Raw genomic sequence first — 20,754 nt, forward strand, 5'->3', positions numbered from 1 at the left:
CTGATCTGGTTCTCCTTCATGGAAACTTCTGGTCCCTCTAGTCCCTCTTTGTGGGAACATCTGAGGTAGGAATCCTGGTTAAGTGGGAGTAGGGAACCCAGGTGATTTTCCCCAACCTGGTGTGTTTTAAAGGTTCCCATCTGTTGATTCTGGTTTTGGGGATCCCCTCCAGTTATCTGTCTTGTGCTTTCATTTGTATCTGTCACTGGCCTTTTAAGATATGGACAATACTGTGTCAGTTCCCACCAATAATCTATTGGGAAAGATTTTGGTTAAATGGACCCACCTAAGGTTATAAGCCTATAATTAAGAAAAAAGATAGTGTTTTTACTACAACAAAGTCTGGCTGATGCATGTTTTGGAAGGTGAGGAAAGTTGGTCACTATATAGTAGTCTGAATTTATTCAATCTTACAATTGGGGTTGGTCTGACAGGTTAGGTAAACGAGGAAGATTTTGTATGTTCAGGCACTTATACAGTTACTTGATAATGAGTCTGAATTTCCAGGAACTTAGTGAATGGTGCAAAGAAAGACACAGCTTCCAGTGTGTAAAGATAGCAGAATGTCAAAAGAAAATTTGGGATAAATTATAATCCTTTCAACCTAGATCTGCTGACCAGTGCTATCTCTCAGCCCTGCCTCTGACTTGATCCTGGTACCAGGTGCCTTTCATCCTCCTACAAGCAGAGTGTCACCGAGGGTCAGGAATTCCACCAAGGCTGAAGGGAGAATTGTGGGAAACTGCTTAATCCATAGAAAAATATTTGGAAATGGGGGAGTTGAGAACTCTGAAGACTCAAACTCTGCTTTGCCTTTGAGTCTGCCTCTTGTTCTGGCAGACACTTCTCTGTCTACAGAGGATCCACCAGATGAAGACAATGTGGAGGTAGCTATTTTGCAACTGGTGCTGAGAGATAATGACCTTGGAATGGGAAGGTCCTCCCCTTTTAAAACTGGACAGAGCATTCATTTGACCAGGGAAATATCTGTCACTGGGCAGAGCAATTCCTGCTATGGCAATAGTCTATTGTCATAAATGTACAGGAGGACCCACAGCATGAGCAATTATGTGAGCAAAACAACAACAATGACGACACCTGCCTGTGGCTGGAGAACCCATAGCTAAAGCATATAAATTCCATTCTCTTCAGTGAGACTTTGCAAAAGGCGGGGCCAAAAGTATGAGTCAAACAGCCTTAGCTTCAGCTGCATTGGGAGCAGCCAGAGCCATTCCTGCATGAGAACAAAAAGGAGCCACTTCTGTGGGAGTCCAACTCTGGCCTCCATACTAGGGATTCAAAGCCCCCTGGACCCTATCTGTAACTGGAAATTCCAGGGCAAGAGATCCAAAACCTTCCACAGCTCTCCTCCAGTGCTCTCTGTTCCCTCATCTCACTGGCTCTTTACTGCTGTGCTCTTTTCTCCTGCCAACCAGTAGACACTTTTCGGTGGAGTCCTGACTTCCACTCACCAGACTGAGCAGATGCAAAGACCTCCTGGAGTCTGATTGTGTAGGCACCTGTCTCTTGGCTTTGACAGTTTCTGCAGAGAGAGGTCCCTGAAAAGTCCCATATGCTCAATATGATCTACAATGAACAGAGTACACTAGTCATAAGGAGGAAATTTCAGCAGGTGAAGGGGAGAAATTGTCATGAGCACTTCAGAGATAGTTGATGTTGCCTTTAAGGTATATAATGTATATAATGTCTGGGAGGAGCAGAAACCAAAAGTCAATGCATATTTTGTTGGCAGACCCTGCAAAGGGATCCCCTGCAAAGGTAAAAGGCTGGAAAAGGTCACCCTCCATTTTAAAAAAGGTATGCCTATTGTAAAAAGAAGTTCCCACAGAAGCCATGGATACAGTTGACAGTGGGGACCTAATTAAAAATTAATAGCACCATAGCAATAATAGGAGTGACAAGTAAGGCACAGCCACATCTGTTGCTACAAACACTTAAATGCAAACTGGGATAACAAAATCTAAGGATAGATTTTTGTATATGTCAAATTGTCCAATCCCTCTCCTGGGATGAGGTTTGTCATGTAAATTAAATGCACAGATAAACTTTTTTGCCCCCAAAAGAAATGATTCCATTTGTAAATGCCACTGGAAAATGCACCCCGTTCCAGGGGACAGCAGGAAAGGTGGTTAATGATACTGCAATCAAGATTTTACTCAGGATTGGTTAGACTGCCTCAAGAAGAAACAATAACCACTAAGAGTGAGACATTAATAGGGATACAGCCTCTTCTAGGAAAAAACACAGATTGAGTTGTTTTAGTCAGATTTCTTACAGTACAATTCTGCCTGTTAAAAAACCTCACATTGGTTGCTCAAATAAAATAAATGGGCAAATGAATAGACAGTTCTCAAAAGAAATACAAATGGCCAACAAATGTATGAAAAAATGTTCAACATCATTAGCAATTAGGGAAATGCAAATAAAAACTACAGAGGTTTAATCTCATACCAGTCAGAATGGCAGTAATCAAGAATACAAATAATAATAAATGCTGGAGAAGATGTGGAGAAAAAGAAAGACTTTACACTGTTGATGGGAATGTAAATTGGTGCAACCACTATAAAGCACCAGTTCCTCAAAAGGCTAAGAATGGAACCATCATAGGACCCAGCTATACCATTTCTCAGCATTTATCCTGAAGAATTAAAGTCATCACTTGTTGGGGTTTAAGTGTGCAGAGTTTAGCTCCCTCAGGCCTGACATTTTGCAAGAGCTGTGGCTGTGATTTAGGTCAGCTGAGGCAAACCTCAGCTAGGAGGAGGAAAAGTTCTCTTCCCCTTATCGCAAGTCACAAGTTTTGCATGGTTTGGCCAAGAGGAAGAAGCTTCCTGCATACTTATCCTGGGAACAGTACATTCTGAAGAAACAAATGCATCCTCAGAGGACTAGATAATGTCTACAAAGAACTTTAGGAGGGTACTTATGAAACAAACAGGAACAATTTGAATCTAGCTCTGTGTATCCGCTGAGGCATGATATTTGGACAATGTGGGTAAAGTGTTATTGAAGAATTGCTTGCTCTGTTAGAAGAAGTGTATAAAAGGAACTTGCAAATAAACTTCAGCGTGCAGTTGCGATTGCTGCCTTGGCTCTGCATCCCCTGTGTCCCGGTTATTTCGTGACCCTTACCCAGGGACCCGAACGCTCTAGACGTTCACAATTGGCGCCGGAATAGGGACCCTGTTGGATTGTGAGGAAGGGTAAGTTATTTTTCTTTATATTACAGGGTGATGGGACAATCTTCATCTTCTCCTTTTTTACGTATTCTTAGGCATTCACTTGCTGTCTATGGTATTAACATTTCCCATTCTGATATAGAGATGTGTCTTAAGGTGGTCAGGGAATGGAATCCCTGGTTCCCGGAGGAAGGATCTATGGATGTAGATAATTGGAAACGGGTCCGTCACAATGCTGAAAAGGCCATGAGGCAAGGTGAAAAAATTCCAATTCGGTTTTGGTCTATCTGGTCTATTTTATATACAATGTTTAAAGTTATGGAGAAAGAAAGATTAATTGGCAACTTACAAAAGGAGTTAGCTCCCTCTATTTTAGATCTCCCTCTGGATGTTAGTGAAAAAGAAGAGGTAGTAAAAGATACGCAACAATTGACTCATAATTCTTCACAAAATTCTGCTGATTTAATTGGTACTGCTACGGAAAAGAAAACAAAAGTAAAAACGATGATTGATGATCGCTCCGTTTCGGAGCAATTCAAACTTGTTATGGAGGAGGTTTTAGGACGTCTTAATAAATTAGAAGCTAAAATGGACCCTAAGCTTTTATCGGGAACCAGGCCCTCTGCCCCTCAGACCACCAATCCTTTTTTGGCAGCTTCTTTAAAGGCTGTCCAGGAAATGGACTCAGAACCTTCTGACGATGAGGACGAAACTCCTTTCTTTGCTTTTCCTATAATCAGGCCTGATCCAGCTAATGGAATGGCACAGCCACCTCGGTATGAGGGGATTGATATTAATCATATTAGCAGATTAAAAAAGGCAGTGACAATGTACGGACCTCAATCTCATTATGTAAAAGCATTGCTTAATGCTTTTGCTACTCATTATAATAATTTTGCTCCAATACATAGGAATTATATAAAGTGTTAAAGCAACTGTATATATTTAAATTGTGTGTGTTGAAGATTAGGAAAAAAAGATAATAGTTATTTTTCCTAAATGAAATAACATTCTTCTCTCCACCAAATTTTTTTCTAAAGTTAATGGCATTTGGGTCAAAGTTTTATTAAAAGCTACATTTTATAACACTGGCACAAAAAAAAAGTAGTTTTAAGCTTGTTTGCACAGTTCTTTTTTTCCATTGGAAATGGAATTCATTGCCTTAGGTCTTTTTAAATAGTGTATTATCGTTGGGGCTAACTCTATGCTTAAAAACCAGTTTATTTATAACCTGTTGTAAGTGCTATATTCTGTTTGCAGTTAGAAAATACAAAATTTTAAGTGATCTCCTAGCTTGTAAGCAAACTGAGATACACTATCCCTTTTCTATATAAAAATGAGTTAATGTGTCAATAAATCAACTCAGAAAGGTGGGTTTAATATTACCCTTTCCTATGTGTTTTATCTAATTCTTTTGGTTGTTAATATGGTGATAAATGAAAGTCAAAGTAAATTTTAAATATTAAGATTTCCGATTTATTGAACTTAAATTATGCCACCATGCTTATGTAAAAATAAAGGTGGCACCATGGTAAAACTTAATGAAAAGTAGTTTCTCAGTTGTAATAATTTTGATTTCTCTTTCTTGTGATCTCTCCTTCCCTGTTGTCTTGAACCATAACAAAAGGATACTACATCTCTCATTACTATAGTGATGAGGTTATTGAAGTTATATAAACACATCTCAATCTCTATTTCTTTGAAAGGTATCTGTTAAGTCCTACTAGGTGATTGACAAGACTAAGTAGGAAAAATAAAAGTAAATGTGATTCATGTTTTGCACACAAATGCAAAATTTTATAACCACATGACTTCATAGTTGTGATCTCAAAAAAAATTTCTCCTTTAATTTTTCTTACAGTTAATGTAAGAATACTCTAAATCTCTAAGACTCTGAAGTATTAAAAGTAAAGATAATCTAATAAAGATGTAGTTTATCCATTTAACATGTGTTTATTTTTCCTTATGTACTCAAGGTGATTTATTTGTTCAGCTCAGTGATATTACAGCTAAAAAACATTCATTAGCAAAAGGAGAAGCAATCTACATCTAACAGATAAATCAAAAATGTTTCTTATTTTTGTTAAATTGAATGTTTGACTCTAACACTTTTCTACATACAAAACATAGATTCTCCAAAAATATTATGCCATATGCTGACCAGATCGCATTATTAATTAAACAAGGAAGACAGAGAAGTATAACTTTGACGGGCAATGACATTTCTCACATAATTACCCCATTACCTAAAGACCAATGGACTTACTTGGTACAAATGACTGAAATGCTACAAATAGCGTTGGCTGAATATACCGGAGGTATTTCCTATCATTTCTCCAAGGGCAAATTATGGGACATGTTAAAACGTCAACAATTTGTAATCAATAATATTATTAGTGAATATCCTTTAGACAATGTTGTTACTGTGTTTACTGATGGATCAAAAACTAAAAGTGCTTATTGGACAGAAAATCAATATTGGGTTCAAATAACAAACTATCAATCTGTTCAACAAAATAAATTATTTGCAGTCATTCAAGTTTTAGATGATTTTGATAATCAAGACATTAACATTCTTACTGACTCTGCATACACGATGGGAGTAGTTAAAAATATATTTACTGCAGTAGCCTATTCTAATAAACCTACGCTACAAAATCTTTTTCTTACTTTACAAAAACTTTTACAAGCTCGTAATGCTCGCATATTTATAGATCATATTAGATCACACTCTAAATTACCAGGATTTTTGACATATGGTAATGCTCAGGTAGACAAATTAGTGATGTTCAAAACTCCTCAAGAAGAACATAATCTGTTTCATTCTAATGCCAGATATTTACACATTAAATATAAGATTCCATATAAACAAGCAAAACAAATTATTAAAAATTGCCCAGTTTGTCGACCTTTACATCTTAGGATTGTACCTTCTGGAGTAAATCCTAGAGGGATTCAACCTAATGAATTATGGCAAATGGATGTTACACATGTTCCCTTGTTTGGACGTTATTCTTGTGTTCATGTTACTATTGACACATACTCTAAATTTTTGTGGGCTACCGCTCAAATTGGAGAAACCACCCGTCATGTTATTCAACACTTAGTGGAAACATTTGCTATTATGGGAATTCCCGCTATGATTAAAACTGATAATGGTCCAGCTTATACTAGTAAAAATTTTAAAGATTTTTGCAAATTATATGATATTGTTCATCTAACTGGAATAGAATATAATCCACAAGGACAAGCTTTAGTAGAACGTGTACATGCTACGCTTAAAACACAAATTAAAAAATTAAAAAGGAGGAAAATGACAGATTTAAATATGCACTTGTTTAGACATTTACAAAATCAACCTAAAGCATTGTTACATCAAGCCTTATTTATTTTAAATTTTCTTAATCTTCCACAAGGAGAAATATTGACAAGAGCAGAACGACATTTTGAGCAAAAAACCTTAGAAACAGTTCATGAACCAATTTGGATAAAAATTGCAGCAGATGCTGAATGGCAGCCAGGGATTTTACTTTATAGAGGAAAGGGTTATGCTTAGGTTTCAACAGAAAATGGACACCGGCAGTGGCTCCCAGGGCGGTGGATCCAGACCCGTCACAATCAGAACGGCACCAAGGGGGGCACCCTATCCACTACCCCAGCCGAGGAATCAAGATCCTGAGCTTGATGTTTCGGTGGCAGCAATGGCGCGTCTTCATCTTGGGGCCCGACGTCGTCGACGTCTTAATTTCTCTCCCTTACCTACGTGGGGTCAAATTAAAAAAGCTGAGTGGGGAAGGGCAGAAGGTGCTGCAAGGAACAGGGAAGAATTGCACCCCAGAAAATTTATTTCTGGCTATGTGTGCATTATTGACAGTGTCTTCCGCTTCTGAGGTACAAAATAATAATACTCACTATTGGGCCTATATTCCCAATCCACCTTTGCTGGAACCTGTTACTTGGGGTGACATGGATATTACCTTATATACTTCTCCTGCTCTTTTATCTCCCCCTTGGAACAATTTAACATATATGAATATTAATGATGGAACACCATTTAATTTTACTTATAAGAATAATAACAGTAAACCTATATGCTTGGGTGTTCCTCCTTGCTTGCAATTAGATTGGCAACATTGGATACTAGTTGGAAATTGGAGTAATAGTTCTCGAACACGTTTACAACGGTTGTCTGCATGGTCCGTCAATATGACCTGGGATATTATAACTGAACAAAAATACCCTGTGTTCCCTGAGTGCCCCGATTTTACTTATCAGGACTTAAGATACTCCCCTTTCATATGGCAGGAATGTTTAGGCAAATTTGGGAAGATATTTCAGAATATTATCATGTGGGGTCCTTACGGGATGTTCTTAAAAAATTGTTCAGAATGGAATATTACTGCTTGTGATTTATCTTCTACATACAGAATCCCGCCGAAAGAGAGATGGAATGAAACCATTCGGAAGGACAAATTAATGGCCTGGGGTGATGGCGGAATTGCTGATCCACGCTTGGCTTCAGTGCAGTACCCTCATCATTTACAAACACATTTATGGAAAATTGCTGCTGCAACTAAACCTGTAACTTTGTCTAATGGCTCTTTCTCTGGGACTAGTCAATCAGCTGCTTCTTATAATTTTACTGTATTTAAAGAATATAATATAACCACATGTGTGCCCATGCCATACCTGTTCTTAATTGGAAATGTTACTTTTGATGAGGGAATTTTATGCTTTAATTGTAAATTGTATACCTGTATTAATACATCTGTTTCTATTCCTCCTGGTTATTCCATTGTGCTGTTACAACAGCGCTCTCACATTTGGCTTCCTGTAAATTTACAAAGACCATGGTCCCAAGATCCTGTAAATACTTTGGTTTTGGAATTTTTTAGACAATTGTTAAAACGTACTAAACGGTTTGTGGGAGTTGTTGTTGCTGTAATTCTAAGTCTTATTGCAGTGACTACAGTTGCTACAGTTTCAGGGATAGCTTTACATACTTCTTTACAAACAAAACAGTTTGTTGAGGAATGGCATAAAGATTCGCATGAGTTATGGCTATCCCAGACTCAAATTGATTCTAGACTTCAAACTCAAATAGATATTTTAAAACGGACAGTTAATTGGTTAGAAAAAAAGATACTCACCTTAGAACAAGAAATTAGATTAAAATGTGACTGAAATTCAACTTCTTTCTGTATAACTAATGTACATTATAATCAAAGCTTACATGAATGGAGTATCATACAAAATTATCTCGATGGTAATGATACAGCTCAATTAATGATTGATTCTTTAAAAAAGGATGTATTTGAAATTTTTGGAAAAGGGTTTCAACATGATGATGCTGCACAAATAGCTGAATTGTTTTTAAAAACAGTTAGAGGGATTAGATCCCAAAGGAATTTCTCAAAGTCTTACCCATACGGCTGGAGGAGTGGGAATAGTGTTATGCTTAGTTATTATCCTGTTTATAATTATATATTGTATGTGCATAAGACCATCTCAAAATGCTATATTAACTTTGTGGAAAACTGTTTTAGAAAAGCAAAAGAAAAAAGAAGGAATTGTTGGGGTTTAAGTGTGCAGAGTTTAGCTCCCTCAGGCCTGACATTTTGCAAGAGCTGTGGCTGTGATTTAGGTCAGCTGAGGCAAACCTCAGCTAGGAGGAGGAAAAGTTCTCTTCCCCTTATCGCAAGTCACAAGTTCTGCATGGTTTGGCCAAGAGGAAGAAGCTTCCTGCATACTTATCCTGGGAACAGTACATTCTGAAGAAACAAATGCATCCTCAGAGGACTAGATAATGTCTACAAAGAACTTTAGGAGGGTACTTATGAAACAAACAGGAACAATTTGAATCTAGCTCTGTGTATCCGCTGAGGCATGATATTTGGACAATGTGGGTAAAGTGTTATTGAAGAATTGCTTGCTCTGTTAGAAGAAGTGTATAAAAGGAACTTGCAAATAAACTTCAGCGTGCAGTTGCGATTGCTGCCTTGGCTCTGCATCCCCTGTGTCCCGGTTATTTCGTGACCCTTACCCAGGGACCCGAACACTCTAGACGTTCACAATCACTCTATAGTGATACATGATTACCCATGTTTATAGCTGCACAAGTGACAACAGTCAAACTATAGAACCAGCCTAGGTGGCCATCAATGAATAGACACATAAAGAAAATGGGGTATATACACATAATGGAGTTTTATTCAGCCATAAAGAAAAATGAAATATGTCATTTACAGGAAAATGGATAGAACTTGAGACCATTGTACTATGCAAAACAAGTGAAACTCAGAAGGTCAAGGGTCATTATGTTTTCTCCTATGTGGAAGCTAGAGAAAAAATGAAAAGGTGGCAGGGATTCTCATAAATAATCCGAGGGACATGAGTAGAGGAAAAGGACTAGGGGGTGGGAGAATGGGTGGGAGGAGGGAAGTGCTAGAAAGTGATACTGGCCAAATTGTTATATTGTGTGCATGTATGAATATGTAATAACAAATCCCATTATTATGTACAACTATTATGTTCCAATAATAAATATGGAAAAAACTAAAAAAAAAGGCAGAAGTGTAGCTTAAATTTCAGGAAATCTCTATATTATGAGTAGCCTTCAGAGTTATGCTTTTGTGATGATATGAGAGGTGGTAAACATTATCATAATTCATTAAATTATACATTAATTTAAAAAAACCTCACATTGATGAGTACTGATTTGTACATGACTTGAGAACTACAAATAATCTTGTCTAGGATATTCATCCTACAATATCAAATCTCTACACCCTTCTGATAGAGATGCCAGGTAACTATGGATGTTTCACAGTACTGAACTTATAGTGCTGGAGTGTCAAAGCCAAGAGACAGGTGCCTGCACAATCAGAGACTCCAGGAGGTCTTTTGCATCCCACCAGAAAGTTACTGTTTGCTTTTGAGTGGAAGGACTCCAGTACCAAAGCAACCATCCAGTATTACTGTATGGTCCTACCTCAGGAATTTAAAAACTCTACTACTATATATAATGAGAGTCTAGTAAAAAACTCACAAAGATTATGGTTTAATCAAGGAATCATTTTGCAGTTTGTGAATGGCCTGTTTACATCCAGCCCTGACTATGAACACTGCCTTTCCAACACTCTTACTGTATTGAACCACCTCACCTCTTGTGGATATAAGGTGTCACTAATGATGCTCAGATTTTTAAATAACAAGTCATCTATCTGTGATTACAGGTTAGCCACAGAATCTGCAGTTTGATATCAAATTGGAAGCAGGCTATCTAGAGCCTTAGACAATCCAGGAAGAAGAAGCAGTTGTATGGATACTTGGGAATGACAGGATTCTGCTGTATCTGGATCACTAATTTTGGACTAATAGTTAAACCCTTGTATGAGATCTTAATAGAAACAGAAATTGAGTCTTTGCTTTGGATCCCAGAGTGCCAAACTGCCTTTGAGAGATTAAAACAAAGCCTCATAGCAGCCCCCTACTCCAGGACTGCCTGTTTTACAAAAGGAGTTCAGACTACATATACATGAGAAGCAAGTTACAGCCTTTGGAGTTCTCTTACAGACACTGAAAAACATATTTTGACCTGTAACTTATTTGTCAAAACATCTTGACCACACAGCAAAAGAATGGCCCTTACCCTGCCTTTAGGCAATGACTGTCACTTGTGATTTACTATAAGAGGCTGAGAAGTTTATTCTAGAATAACCCATTGCTGTTCCCCACTAAGTCCTGGTCCTACTAAAACAGAAAGGTAGCTACTGTTTGACTGCTGAAAAGGTGGGGAGATACATGCCATTCTACTTTACAACCCAAATGTCAATCTTAAAACCATGTCTGCCTTAAGTCCAACAATCCTGTTGCCAGCAGATGATAATGGGCCAATACGACATGATTGCTTAGAGATCTTGGAGACTGTTTTCTCCACCAGGTTGGATTTGTTTGATTAGACTATGAAAGAGTCCAGACTGGAACCTTTTCACTAGTTTCATGGACAATGTGCCAGTGGATAGCTGGGTACATATGGTCACAAAGCAACAGCTACTGGAAGCTGAGGCTTTGCCACTGGGAACATCAGCCCAGAAAACTGAGCTAATTGCTCTGACAAAAGCTCTCAGACTGTCCAAAGGAAAAAAGGTAAATATTTATACTGGCTCAAAATATCCTTCCATGGTAGTACATAAACATGGAAAAAAAGAGGGCTCCTCACCAATGAAAAGAAGGATATTAAACATACCATTGAAATCCTGACATTAATAAAGGCTGTGACTGAAACAATCATGGACTGTTCAGTCATTAGAAGACTGACACTTTTGTGGCCAGGGAAAATCAGGCCTCTGGTAGGGCAGCCAAAAGGGACATGAACAACAAAGTGTTTATTAGGGCCCTTATATCTCAGCTTGAATTAGGCAAATACAAACCTCTTTTTACTGAGAATGGTGAAAAATAGGGCCCAAAGTAAAGTTTTGACGCCTGGAATAGCTCTGCAAAGTGGAGATGAAATTCCCATGGGTTCATCTTCCTGCATGCAGCATTGGTCTGACCCTGCATGACAGTACTCACTATAGGAGGGCTGCCTTGATAAATTTCATCAAGCCCCACTTACAAGGGCCTTGCTTCCAACAGGCTATTCATTAGGTGACTCAGAACTGTGTATTATGCACCCCAAATAATCCAAAGACTGAAAGACAGTCAATTATAGAAGAAACATAATAAGTAGGAATGTAGTTTTTGATGATTGAAGAATAGATTTTATCCAGATGCCCTCAGTCACGGAAAACTTCAGATATTTTCTTTTTTTATTAATCTTTTTTTTATTGGTTGTTCAAAACATTACAAAGCTCTTGACATATCATATTTCATACATTAGATTCAAGTGGGTTATGAACTCCCATTTTTACCCCAAATACAGATTGCAGAATCACATCGGTTACATGTGATTACACATTTTTACATAATGCCCTATTAGTAACTGTTGTATTCTGCTACCTTTCCTATCCTCTACTATCCCCCCTCCCCTCCCCTCCCATCTTCTCTCTCTACCCCATCTACTGTAATTCATTTCTCTCCTTGTTTTTTTCCCATTCCCCTCACAATCTCTTATATGTAATTTTGTATAACAATGAGAGTCTCCTTCCACAGATATTTTCTTGTACTGGTAGATAGCTTCTCAGGGTGTGTGGAAGCTTATCCCATTAGAAGAGAAAACACTTTGGAAACAACTTAAATCCTCTTAAAGAAGCTAATCCCAAGATACATGCTCCCCTCTTTAAAGCAGAATGACTATGAATTGTCTTTTGTTGCAAAAGTGACCCAACAAGTGAGCGAAGTGTTGAATATCCAATAGATGTTACATGCATCCTGGAGAACCCAACCTATAGGGAAAATGGAATAAAATAAATGGTACCTTAAAAATCAGTGGCTAAATTCTGCCAAGAAACCCACCTGCAATGGGATAAGGCATGGCCAATTGCTCTCTGGATGCCATTGAACCCATAAGTGGGTTTGAATTGAGCCCTTATTAAATAGTATATGGGAAACTGTTCTGGTACTCTGGGGGAGAGGGAGAAAATGTGGCTATAAGAGAAAAAATCTAGAGTAAAACAATACAGCTGGGTGTGGTGGCACATGCCTGTAATTCCAGCAACTTAGGAGGCTGAGGCAGAGGACTGTGAGTTCAAAGCCAGTCTCAGCAGCTTAGTGAGGTTGTAAGCAACTCAGTGATACCCTGTCTCTAAATAAAATACAAAAAGGGGCTGGAGACTTGACTCAGTGGTTGAGCACCCCTGAGTTCAATCCCTGATACCCAAAACAAAACAATAACAACAAAAACCAATATGTACATACAACAAATCAGTCAAATATTAACTGCTGTGCATGTCCATTCTAGGTCCCCACAAAGGTTGCAATCATCTTGCCATTCCTTCTGGTAAAAGTCCAGATGGAAAAAATGAAAATAACAGGTAAAAACCTTCAATTCTGGTGACCTTTTTTTGTCTCCCACTCTCAGTAGGAAGCAGCTTGTAAATATTGTTACCCATTTTTTCCGTAGAAATGGAAGGTAGAAATTGACAGTAGGGAAATTGTAACAGGGGTCTCTTTCATGTGACAGGGATCCACTTTATGATTTGAACATAAACCTTGCTGCTTGATCACTGGTGGCTTTTTAAAAAACTGACACTTTTTCCCATTTATTACCATTATTCTTTTGCTGAGCCAAGTTATTTGTCCTTCTGTTTTCTACCCACCTGAATAAAGAAACTCTGGACATGAAAATAAGAAACTAGCTCTTTTAAGGATATAGTAGAATATTAATTGACATCTATTGGTAATATCTGGAAAACAACCTTGTATTTCTCTTTTTGAAGTCCTCTATTCCCCCTAACAATCAGAAGGGCAGCCTCTGTGACATGAGTCTGTTGCATTTCTCTTTTGCTAGCAAAGCAATAAAACTATTATTTTCCTTATCACTTTGTTCTTATTATTGGATCAGTCTTGGGGACAAGGACTGAGCTTTCACTATTATAACCATTAACAGGTATGCCTGGGCCTCACACTGTTTCTCTAAGGTAAATATAAGACATTGGTTCTTAGAGGATACACTGTGATCTCTAAGAAGGGAGAGAAAATTTGACATTCCACAGTAACAACTTGCAACTCTTTTAGTAGTGACATAGGGAAAGAGTTAGGAGATTCTGAGCATATATATCTTTATCAGAAATGAATGTATAAAGTAAGGTTGACTGATAATGTGATCCTATCAATAGTCATTAATACAACGCTATTTTTCATTTCAAATCATATTAAAATTAGAATATTACTTGGGCTTGGATAATGAAGAGTGGGATGTGATCTAGGTAATACACTCTAAACAATTCTTTAGTGTAGACATCTGTCCCTTAATCAGATAGGGTACTAGTGCAAATCCCATTCGATTCCTACCACCTTTTGGACAATCAATTGTATTTAACCTCATGAGAAACTGTGGGCTCTCTGCTGGCACATTACCAAAACAGCATGTATTAGTTATCAAAAGATTATAACATAAAGGTTCATGGAGGATTCCAAGGGAATGAAGCTGATAAAAACTTTTTTTTTTTGTACCAGGGATTGAACCCAGGGGTGCTTAACCACTGACCTACATCCCAAGCCCATTTTTTGTATTTTATTTAGAGATAGGGTTTTGCTAAGTTGGTTAAAGCCTTACTAATTTGCTGAGCCTGGCCTTGAACTTGTGATCCTACTGCCTCAGCCTCCCAAATTGTTGGCATTACCGTCATGTACCATTGCACTTGGCTAACAACAATTTTTTAAGATTATTTGGGTTAGTTTCTCTTTGTCTAGAGGTCACTTCATCAGCATTATATAACCAATCAGGGCCCTACATGTATTATACATGTTTTTCCTTGGGACTTTATCCGTCTTAAGGAAACCTGAAAGAAGGCCAGAAAACATGGTGTTGTCTTGAGTCCAATCGTATTTCTCTTACATTGAACACAATAATAGCAAACTGGGATGAAATACTTTCAGAATATAGCAAGAATTCAACCAATTTTTACAAAAGCACTAGAAAAACTGATACATACTATCATTATCAGCAACTTACATAAATGAAAGAGCATGCTTAATTAACCTCCATGTTTTCAAACTCACATAATACTGACCACTCTAGAACTGCCAGCATGATCTCATTTTAAAATATAAAACAAATTATGTCACTCTTATGATAAAAATAGCTGATAGTCTGACTCCTGCTATCCATAACCTCTCTGAATTTGCTTTCTACTATTCTCTACCTTGTTCAATTAGCTACAGCTATGATACTATGACGATTTAGATATGAGGTATCTCCGAAAAACTCACATGTGAGACAATGCAAGAATTTTCAGAGGTGTAATCTAATGAGTGGATTAATCCACTGATTGGATTAACTGGGTATTAACTGTAGGCAGGTTAGGCTATAGCTGGAAGAAGTTGATCATTGGGGTGTGACTTTGGGGGTTTATGTTTTGTCCTTGGTGAGTGGAGAGATCTCTCTACTTCCTAGGTGTCATATCCTGAATTGCTTTTCTCCAGCATGATGTTTTGCCTTATTTGGGCCCAGAGTAATGGAGTCAGGCAAAATGAACTGAAACACCGAAAGTGTAAATCAAAATAAAAATTTCCCCCTCTAAGAAGTTCCTGTTTAATTTTTTGTTACAGTGATATGAAGCAGACTAAAACAGATGCCATCAAATAACCAGGCCTTCTACTACTATAGCATCATAGCATTTGCTGTCCTTCAACCTGAAATGGTACTTCCCCCAGATATCTAAGGGATAGTTCTCCAATTACCTCCAGATCTTCATTCAAAATTCAAGCTCCAGGGCTGCGGTTGTGGCTCAGCGGTACAGTGCTCACCTAGCATGTTCGGGGGCCCTCGGTTTCATTCTCAGCACCATATAAAAATTAATAAAATAAAGGTATTGTGTTCAACTATAACTAAAAATAATATTTTTTAAAGAAAGTCAAGCTCTCAGTGAGTCTGTAAACTCAACCTTTCACCTTCAATTTCATTTCCCTGTTCCCAGCTATATATTTCCTTCTTTGCACTGGTAACAATGAAAATGTTTTATATTTACTAATTTATCTTGGCGACTGCCTCCCTCCCAGACTAAAATGAAAACTCTGTGAGAGTAAGAGTTTTTATTTGCTTCTATTCTATCAGTATCTGTGCATAGAAGAGGGCCTGGCAGAGAATTAAAAAGCAAATGGGAGCAAAACAAATGTAAAAAAAAAATAGATTTCCCTGGGTCTAGCCACAACAGGTCAAGCCCCATCATAAATGAAAATGTCTCCAGGTGTCCCCTGAGCATTTTGCTCGAGAGACACAGGCCAGTGTGGGATGGTCATCAAGAGAGGGATTCTGAGCTTAAAACGGGTTGAGTGCTACCTCACACCTGGCTCCTAGTATCCTTGTTGGAATGTAGACCCCAATAAGTTGTTTTTTGTTTGTTTGTCTGGGTTTTCAGGAGAGGCCAGAAATGGCTTTACATTATGCAAAGTCCTCAAATGTCCAAAGTATGTAATTTAAAGGAGAAGAAAACAATACAAACACAAAGATCAAACAAAATGAGACAACTGGCTGACATTGTTCCCTGGGCAGCCTGCTGGTGTTGGCTGGATGAAATTGTATGAAAGAAAGTTCATCCCTGCTAAGGCGAGGTGGGCTTGCCTTGTGCAATTCTTGAGGCACTCAGCTTCAGGTCAATTTTGGGTGGAGAATGAGCTGGGTTTTCCACCTTCTTTCAACTCCTGGAAGCTCCACTCCACCCCAGGATGCATGGAGTTAAGAAAGCCTGGGTAGCAGCGATAGACCATCACTCTTTCTTGAGGGACACCATACACTCCAGTGAGGGGCAGGAGTGCAGAAGCCAAAGAAAGACTTTTGAGGGGGACTTCAGGAGGACTAGGTAAAGACAAGACAAAGAAGAAGAAAAGGACACAGACCCATGAGCTGGACACCACAGTTGTGAGGGATTTTATTGCGGTTGTCACTCCTTTTTTCCTCCACCAACCACAACCCTTCCATGCGGCATTATACAGTCCAAGCAATTAGTTGTACAAAATCATAACTTCCAGCCCAACCAACCATGGCATCAATATCACCTGGAAACAAAAGGAGAGCTGCACAAACTTCCATCACAGCTCCCCATGAGTTTAAAGGGGACAAGATGGCCAGGAAGCACCAGTGTAGTGTCAGTAGCCACAGGCTTTGTGTGGAGTATAGCCAGAATGGGGCTCCTAGGGGAAGAGGGCCTCCCTTGGGTGGAGCATGGGCTGCTGCCACCTGTGTGGTTTCAGACAGCTGTTGAAAGAAGCATGGATAGTGAAGTACTCGCCATGCCCTGGAGAGACATTAGGTTCAATCCTCTGATGCTCCTCCTCTCTAGGGAGGCAAGGAACATTCCTGTAGGAGGAAGAACAGTGGTGGGACTGCTGTACCTGGCTTCAGCAAGGTTCCATTTTTCTGGATAAAATACTTTCTCACTGCCCAGGTTTATGAAGCACCATGTTAGTGTGTCTAGGCTGAGGGCTGAGGTTCTGCTGGACATTTGTGGCACAAATTCCCTGAAACAAGAAAAGCTTTATAGTTATAAACTTGGCTCCCCTTAAGTTGTCTGAGTCATCCATCCCTGACACAATGCCCTTCTAGGGAATCTCCAATGCATCTGCTTTCTTTGACAGTTGCCACTTTCTTTGTGCAGAGAGCCAGGGAGGGCAAAATGGATAGAGCCAGGGATCTAACATTTCCTGGCCTTTTCCATCCCTCATAGGACCTGCTCATGCCCCCCACCCGCCAATTTTCGTTTCCTCAGTCATTCTTTCCTCTTCGAATTGCTCCTTCCTCAATGTCCCCTCCATTTTTGGTCATGCAACCCATGCAGAGACCCTCCTTTTGTGTGTCCTTTGGCCTCCTCCCATCTCCCTTACTCTGGACCACTTCTAAGCTTCTTTGGGTCCCTCTCTACACAATTTACTCTGAATGATTTACTCTAAGCCCCAAGATCTCACTCCTGGACATCCTTCACTCCCTTCTAGATGGGATGGTTCCCCTCCAGTAGCCTATCCCTCCCGCAGGGAGCTTCCCAATTTTTTGGCCCCTCTGTACCTCTTCCTAAGCAGACAACTCCTCCTCTCCCACCCCCCACAGCCCATCATCAGTCCTTTCCCCTCCCCACCAGATCAGACCAGCTAAGTCTTGTTCCATTTTTAGATGAGTGATTATGATACTAGCTGCACTTATTCACAGCCTGAATTGACAGCTGTTCCTTCCTTTCGTGCCCCATCCACCAAACACACTCAATCTTTTCAACAAGACAAAGTGCTTACACACCGCATGTCATGTCCACATAAACTTGTATTTTTCAGCACAAAACAACAGTTATGCTGGCAAAGACGTTGGGTTTTCAGGGACCCTTAAACTTTCAATACACTGAAAAGCAGCATGTTTTTAGAGTGTCTACAAATTATACGTTTATTTCCAAAGCTGTGGCACATTTTACCCTAAGAGTTAGGACTTTTTCACCAAATCATAGACATAGATGTGGAAATCATCATCAAACTTGATGAAATACACAGAGGGTTTGGCTTCCACTTGGTGAATGACCATTCCGATTCTTTTGGAGCCATCTTCTTTGGTATATTCCACATGTTTACCTATCAGGCCATCTACAACTCCTCCAGGCTCCCTCTCTGCTGGAGGAGACTCACTGGACTCTGGCATGATACGGAGGTCACCTTCTTTATAATCATCTAGAAGCTGGTACATGTACAGGACAGGATCTTTCTCATAGGTAATATAAAACCAGGCTTTCATGATAGGTGCTTGGGCTAGGACCATCCCCCTCCATTCATCCTTAGAACCATGCTCACCCTCAAACATGTGTTCCACTGCTTTGCCAATTATGGTATTTGCAAGGTTGGCATCACTAACTTGGGATGATGCTACCCTGTCGGAAAGAATTTTAAGAGACAAAACTCTTTCATCTCTGTGAAGTTCCAGGCCATAGACACAGTCAATTCCATCATATTTCACCAGATAAAGAGAGGGGTTTATAGGCACCTGATCCAGAACAGTTCCCTTCCACTGGGTGATGGGCTCATCGCCTTCCTTCCATCCATGGGAAATTCTGCAGCCCACGATGTTCCTGCGGGGCTGGGATGAGGGTCTGCCCCTGTGCTTCTTCTGGGAAGCTTTCTTCTTGGACACGTTTGCAGACCCAGTGGCCCTTCCTGCAGCTGCCCTGGTTGGTTGCCCTTCGGCCTCTTGTACATTGGGAGTCTTCATGCCTGCAGGGAAAGGACAGAGAATAGAGACAGATACCCAATATGCCATAAGGTGAACTTCTCCCATAGCTGTCTCCCATAGATGTCTCTATGTACCCTGCACAGGCGCCTAAAATTTCCCCAGGAGCCTGGCAGCAATGCTGGGAATCCTGGCTGCGTGCCTGCAGTGCGCTCTCGCGCTTGCTCGCTCTCTCTCTCTCTCTCTCTCTCTCTCTCTCTCCCTCTCTCCCTCTGAGGTTCCTTTAGGCTGAGGGGAAGGGCTGGAGTGGCTGGAGTGCTGCCTGGGATTAGGAACTCTGCAGAAGGGAAAGGGCTACCTCCTCCTGGTTCAGCGTCCAGTTCCCCCGCCCCCACCTGCCACTGGTGCCCACTCCAGATCCCCTGCAAAGCGTCTGTCTTTCCACTACCTTGTCTGGCACCCAGTGCCCGCCTGCACTGAGCGCCCCAGACTGCTGGCCACACGCCCCCCTGCCTATCCTAGCCGCTTCCCTTGTATCCACCTTCCTTGCTTTCCCGTGCTCACTTCCAAATCCTTGCTTGGCTCTTAAGGCACCCACCCCCTCTTTCCTGTTGCGCACCGCACACTCCCCCACGCCAGCCTGGCGCCCACCTCTACCCTTATCTCCTGCAAGATTCCATCCCATCCCCCTCCCTCCTTTCTGGCGCCCACCAATGGCCTTGCCCTGCCTGGCGTCCACCGCCGGAGATCGCGGGCCTCACGTGCCCAAATCGGACACCTCGCTGCTGCCTCTGCTAAGAGCCCGTGGAGAAGGAGGATCCGCGGGCGACCAGTCGAGTGAGTGCTTGCCAGAGCTGCGAGGGGAGGATCCGCAGGCGAAGAGAGTATTACGAGGGCGGCGGGGCAGGCGAAGAGGGCGGCGGCGTTTCTGGTGCTGGGTTCGTGGGCCCTCTGCCTTCCCCTTGGTGGTGGCGGCCCCTCTGCCACCTTGGGCTTCCACAAGCTGCTGCTGCCGCCGCCGCAGTCTCCTCCCTCTTTCTTTATAGAATATTTATCTTATTTTCCTGTCAATATTTTCGCCCCCTCTCTTGGTAAATATTGAATCCCTTGGGCTCCTTTTGGCCCCCAAATTCAGAATAGTTGGACCTGTAGGTGGCCTTTTCCTTCTTTAAGGCTCTCCTACTGGACCCCCTAAGCTGTTTAGCTCCACCCCTCAGCTCTCTTGCTCCATCTGCTTTCTATCTTTCTAACATTCCTCACATTTTTTGCACACATACGAATTTACCCAGAAATAAAATATTCACACTTATATTGAGACTTAAATCTTTTCTTTTCATACATTTCTGCACACATATTTGTTGATATACATTCTGTTTTATAGATAGTGATTAGAAAAATATGTCTTAAAGATACACTTCCACCCTATCCATCATTCCCAGACACAATTTTCTTTATTTAAATACTTACTGATTACACTTTAATATTTTCTTCAGTGCAAGTTTTAAAGATCTAGTTTTGCAGTAGTAGCTTATGCTTAAGAACTTCTTGAGTATGATTCCAATTTCTGCAAACGTTTAATTTTTCACAAATTGGTATTTTGAGTCCTTTATGTATCCTTTTCTCTTTTTAAAATAATGTTTGCACAGTAGTTTATAATTTTGAAAATAATTTTAGAAAATAATTTTAGAAAGTTTTATACTTTAAGATGTTTCCAGTTACATATAATGAGAAAGCAAACTGGGCCAAGGTTGTGGC

General features: G+C 40.2%; 1 protein-coding gene and 1 long non-coding RNA gene across 3 annotated transcripts; one reads left to right on the plus strand and one right to left on the minus strand.

Moving 5' to 3' along the window:
- The first annotated feature begins 2,686 nt into the window (after window positions 1–2,686).
- Window positions 2,687–7,991, plus strand: LOC139703273 (uncharacterized). Its single transcript, XR_011705678.1, has 2 exons — window positions 2,687–3,224; window positions 7,628–7,991. It is a non-coding gene; the product is annotated as an uncharacterized lncRNA (long non-coding RNA).
- A 9,921-nt stretch (window positions 7,992–17,912) lies between these two features.
- LOC114084358 (spindlin-2) lies at window positions 17,913–20,134 on the minus strand. Of its 2 annotated transcripts, none has more exons than XM_071606507.1 (2): window positions 19,723–20,134; window positions 17,913–19,043 (listed from the first exon to the last, which is right to left on the minus strand). In XM_071606507.1, exon 2 carries the CDS (start codon window positions 19,039–19,041, stop codon window positions 18,265–18,267), a length of 777 nt encoding a protein of 258 aa, XP_071462608.1. In that variant the 5' UTR covers window positions 19,042–19,043; window positions 19,723–20,134; the 3' UTR covers window positions 17,913–18,264. The 2 variants fall into 2 exon arrangements, with proteins under 2 accessions (XP_071462608.1, XP_071462607.1); XM_071606506.1 differs by having other exon boundaries at window positions 19,711–20,133.
- Between the last annotated feature and the right edge of the window lie 620 nt (window positions 20,135–20,754).

The sequence above is a fragment of the Marmota flaviventris genome, chromosome X, assembly GCF_047511675.1.
Source record: "Marmota flaviventris isolate mMarFla1 chromosome X, mMarFla1.hap1, whole genome shotgun sequence".
NCBI classification, from domain to species: Eukaryota; Metazoa; Chordata; class Mammalia; order Rodentia; family Sciuridae; genus Marmota; species Marmota flaviventris.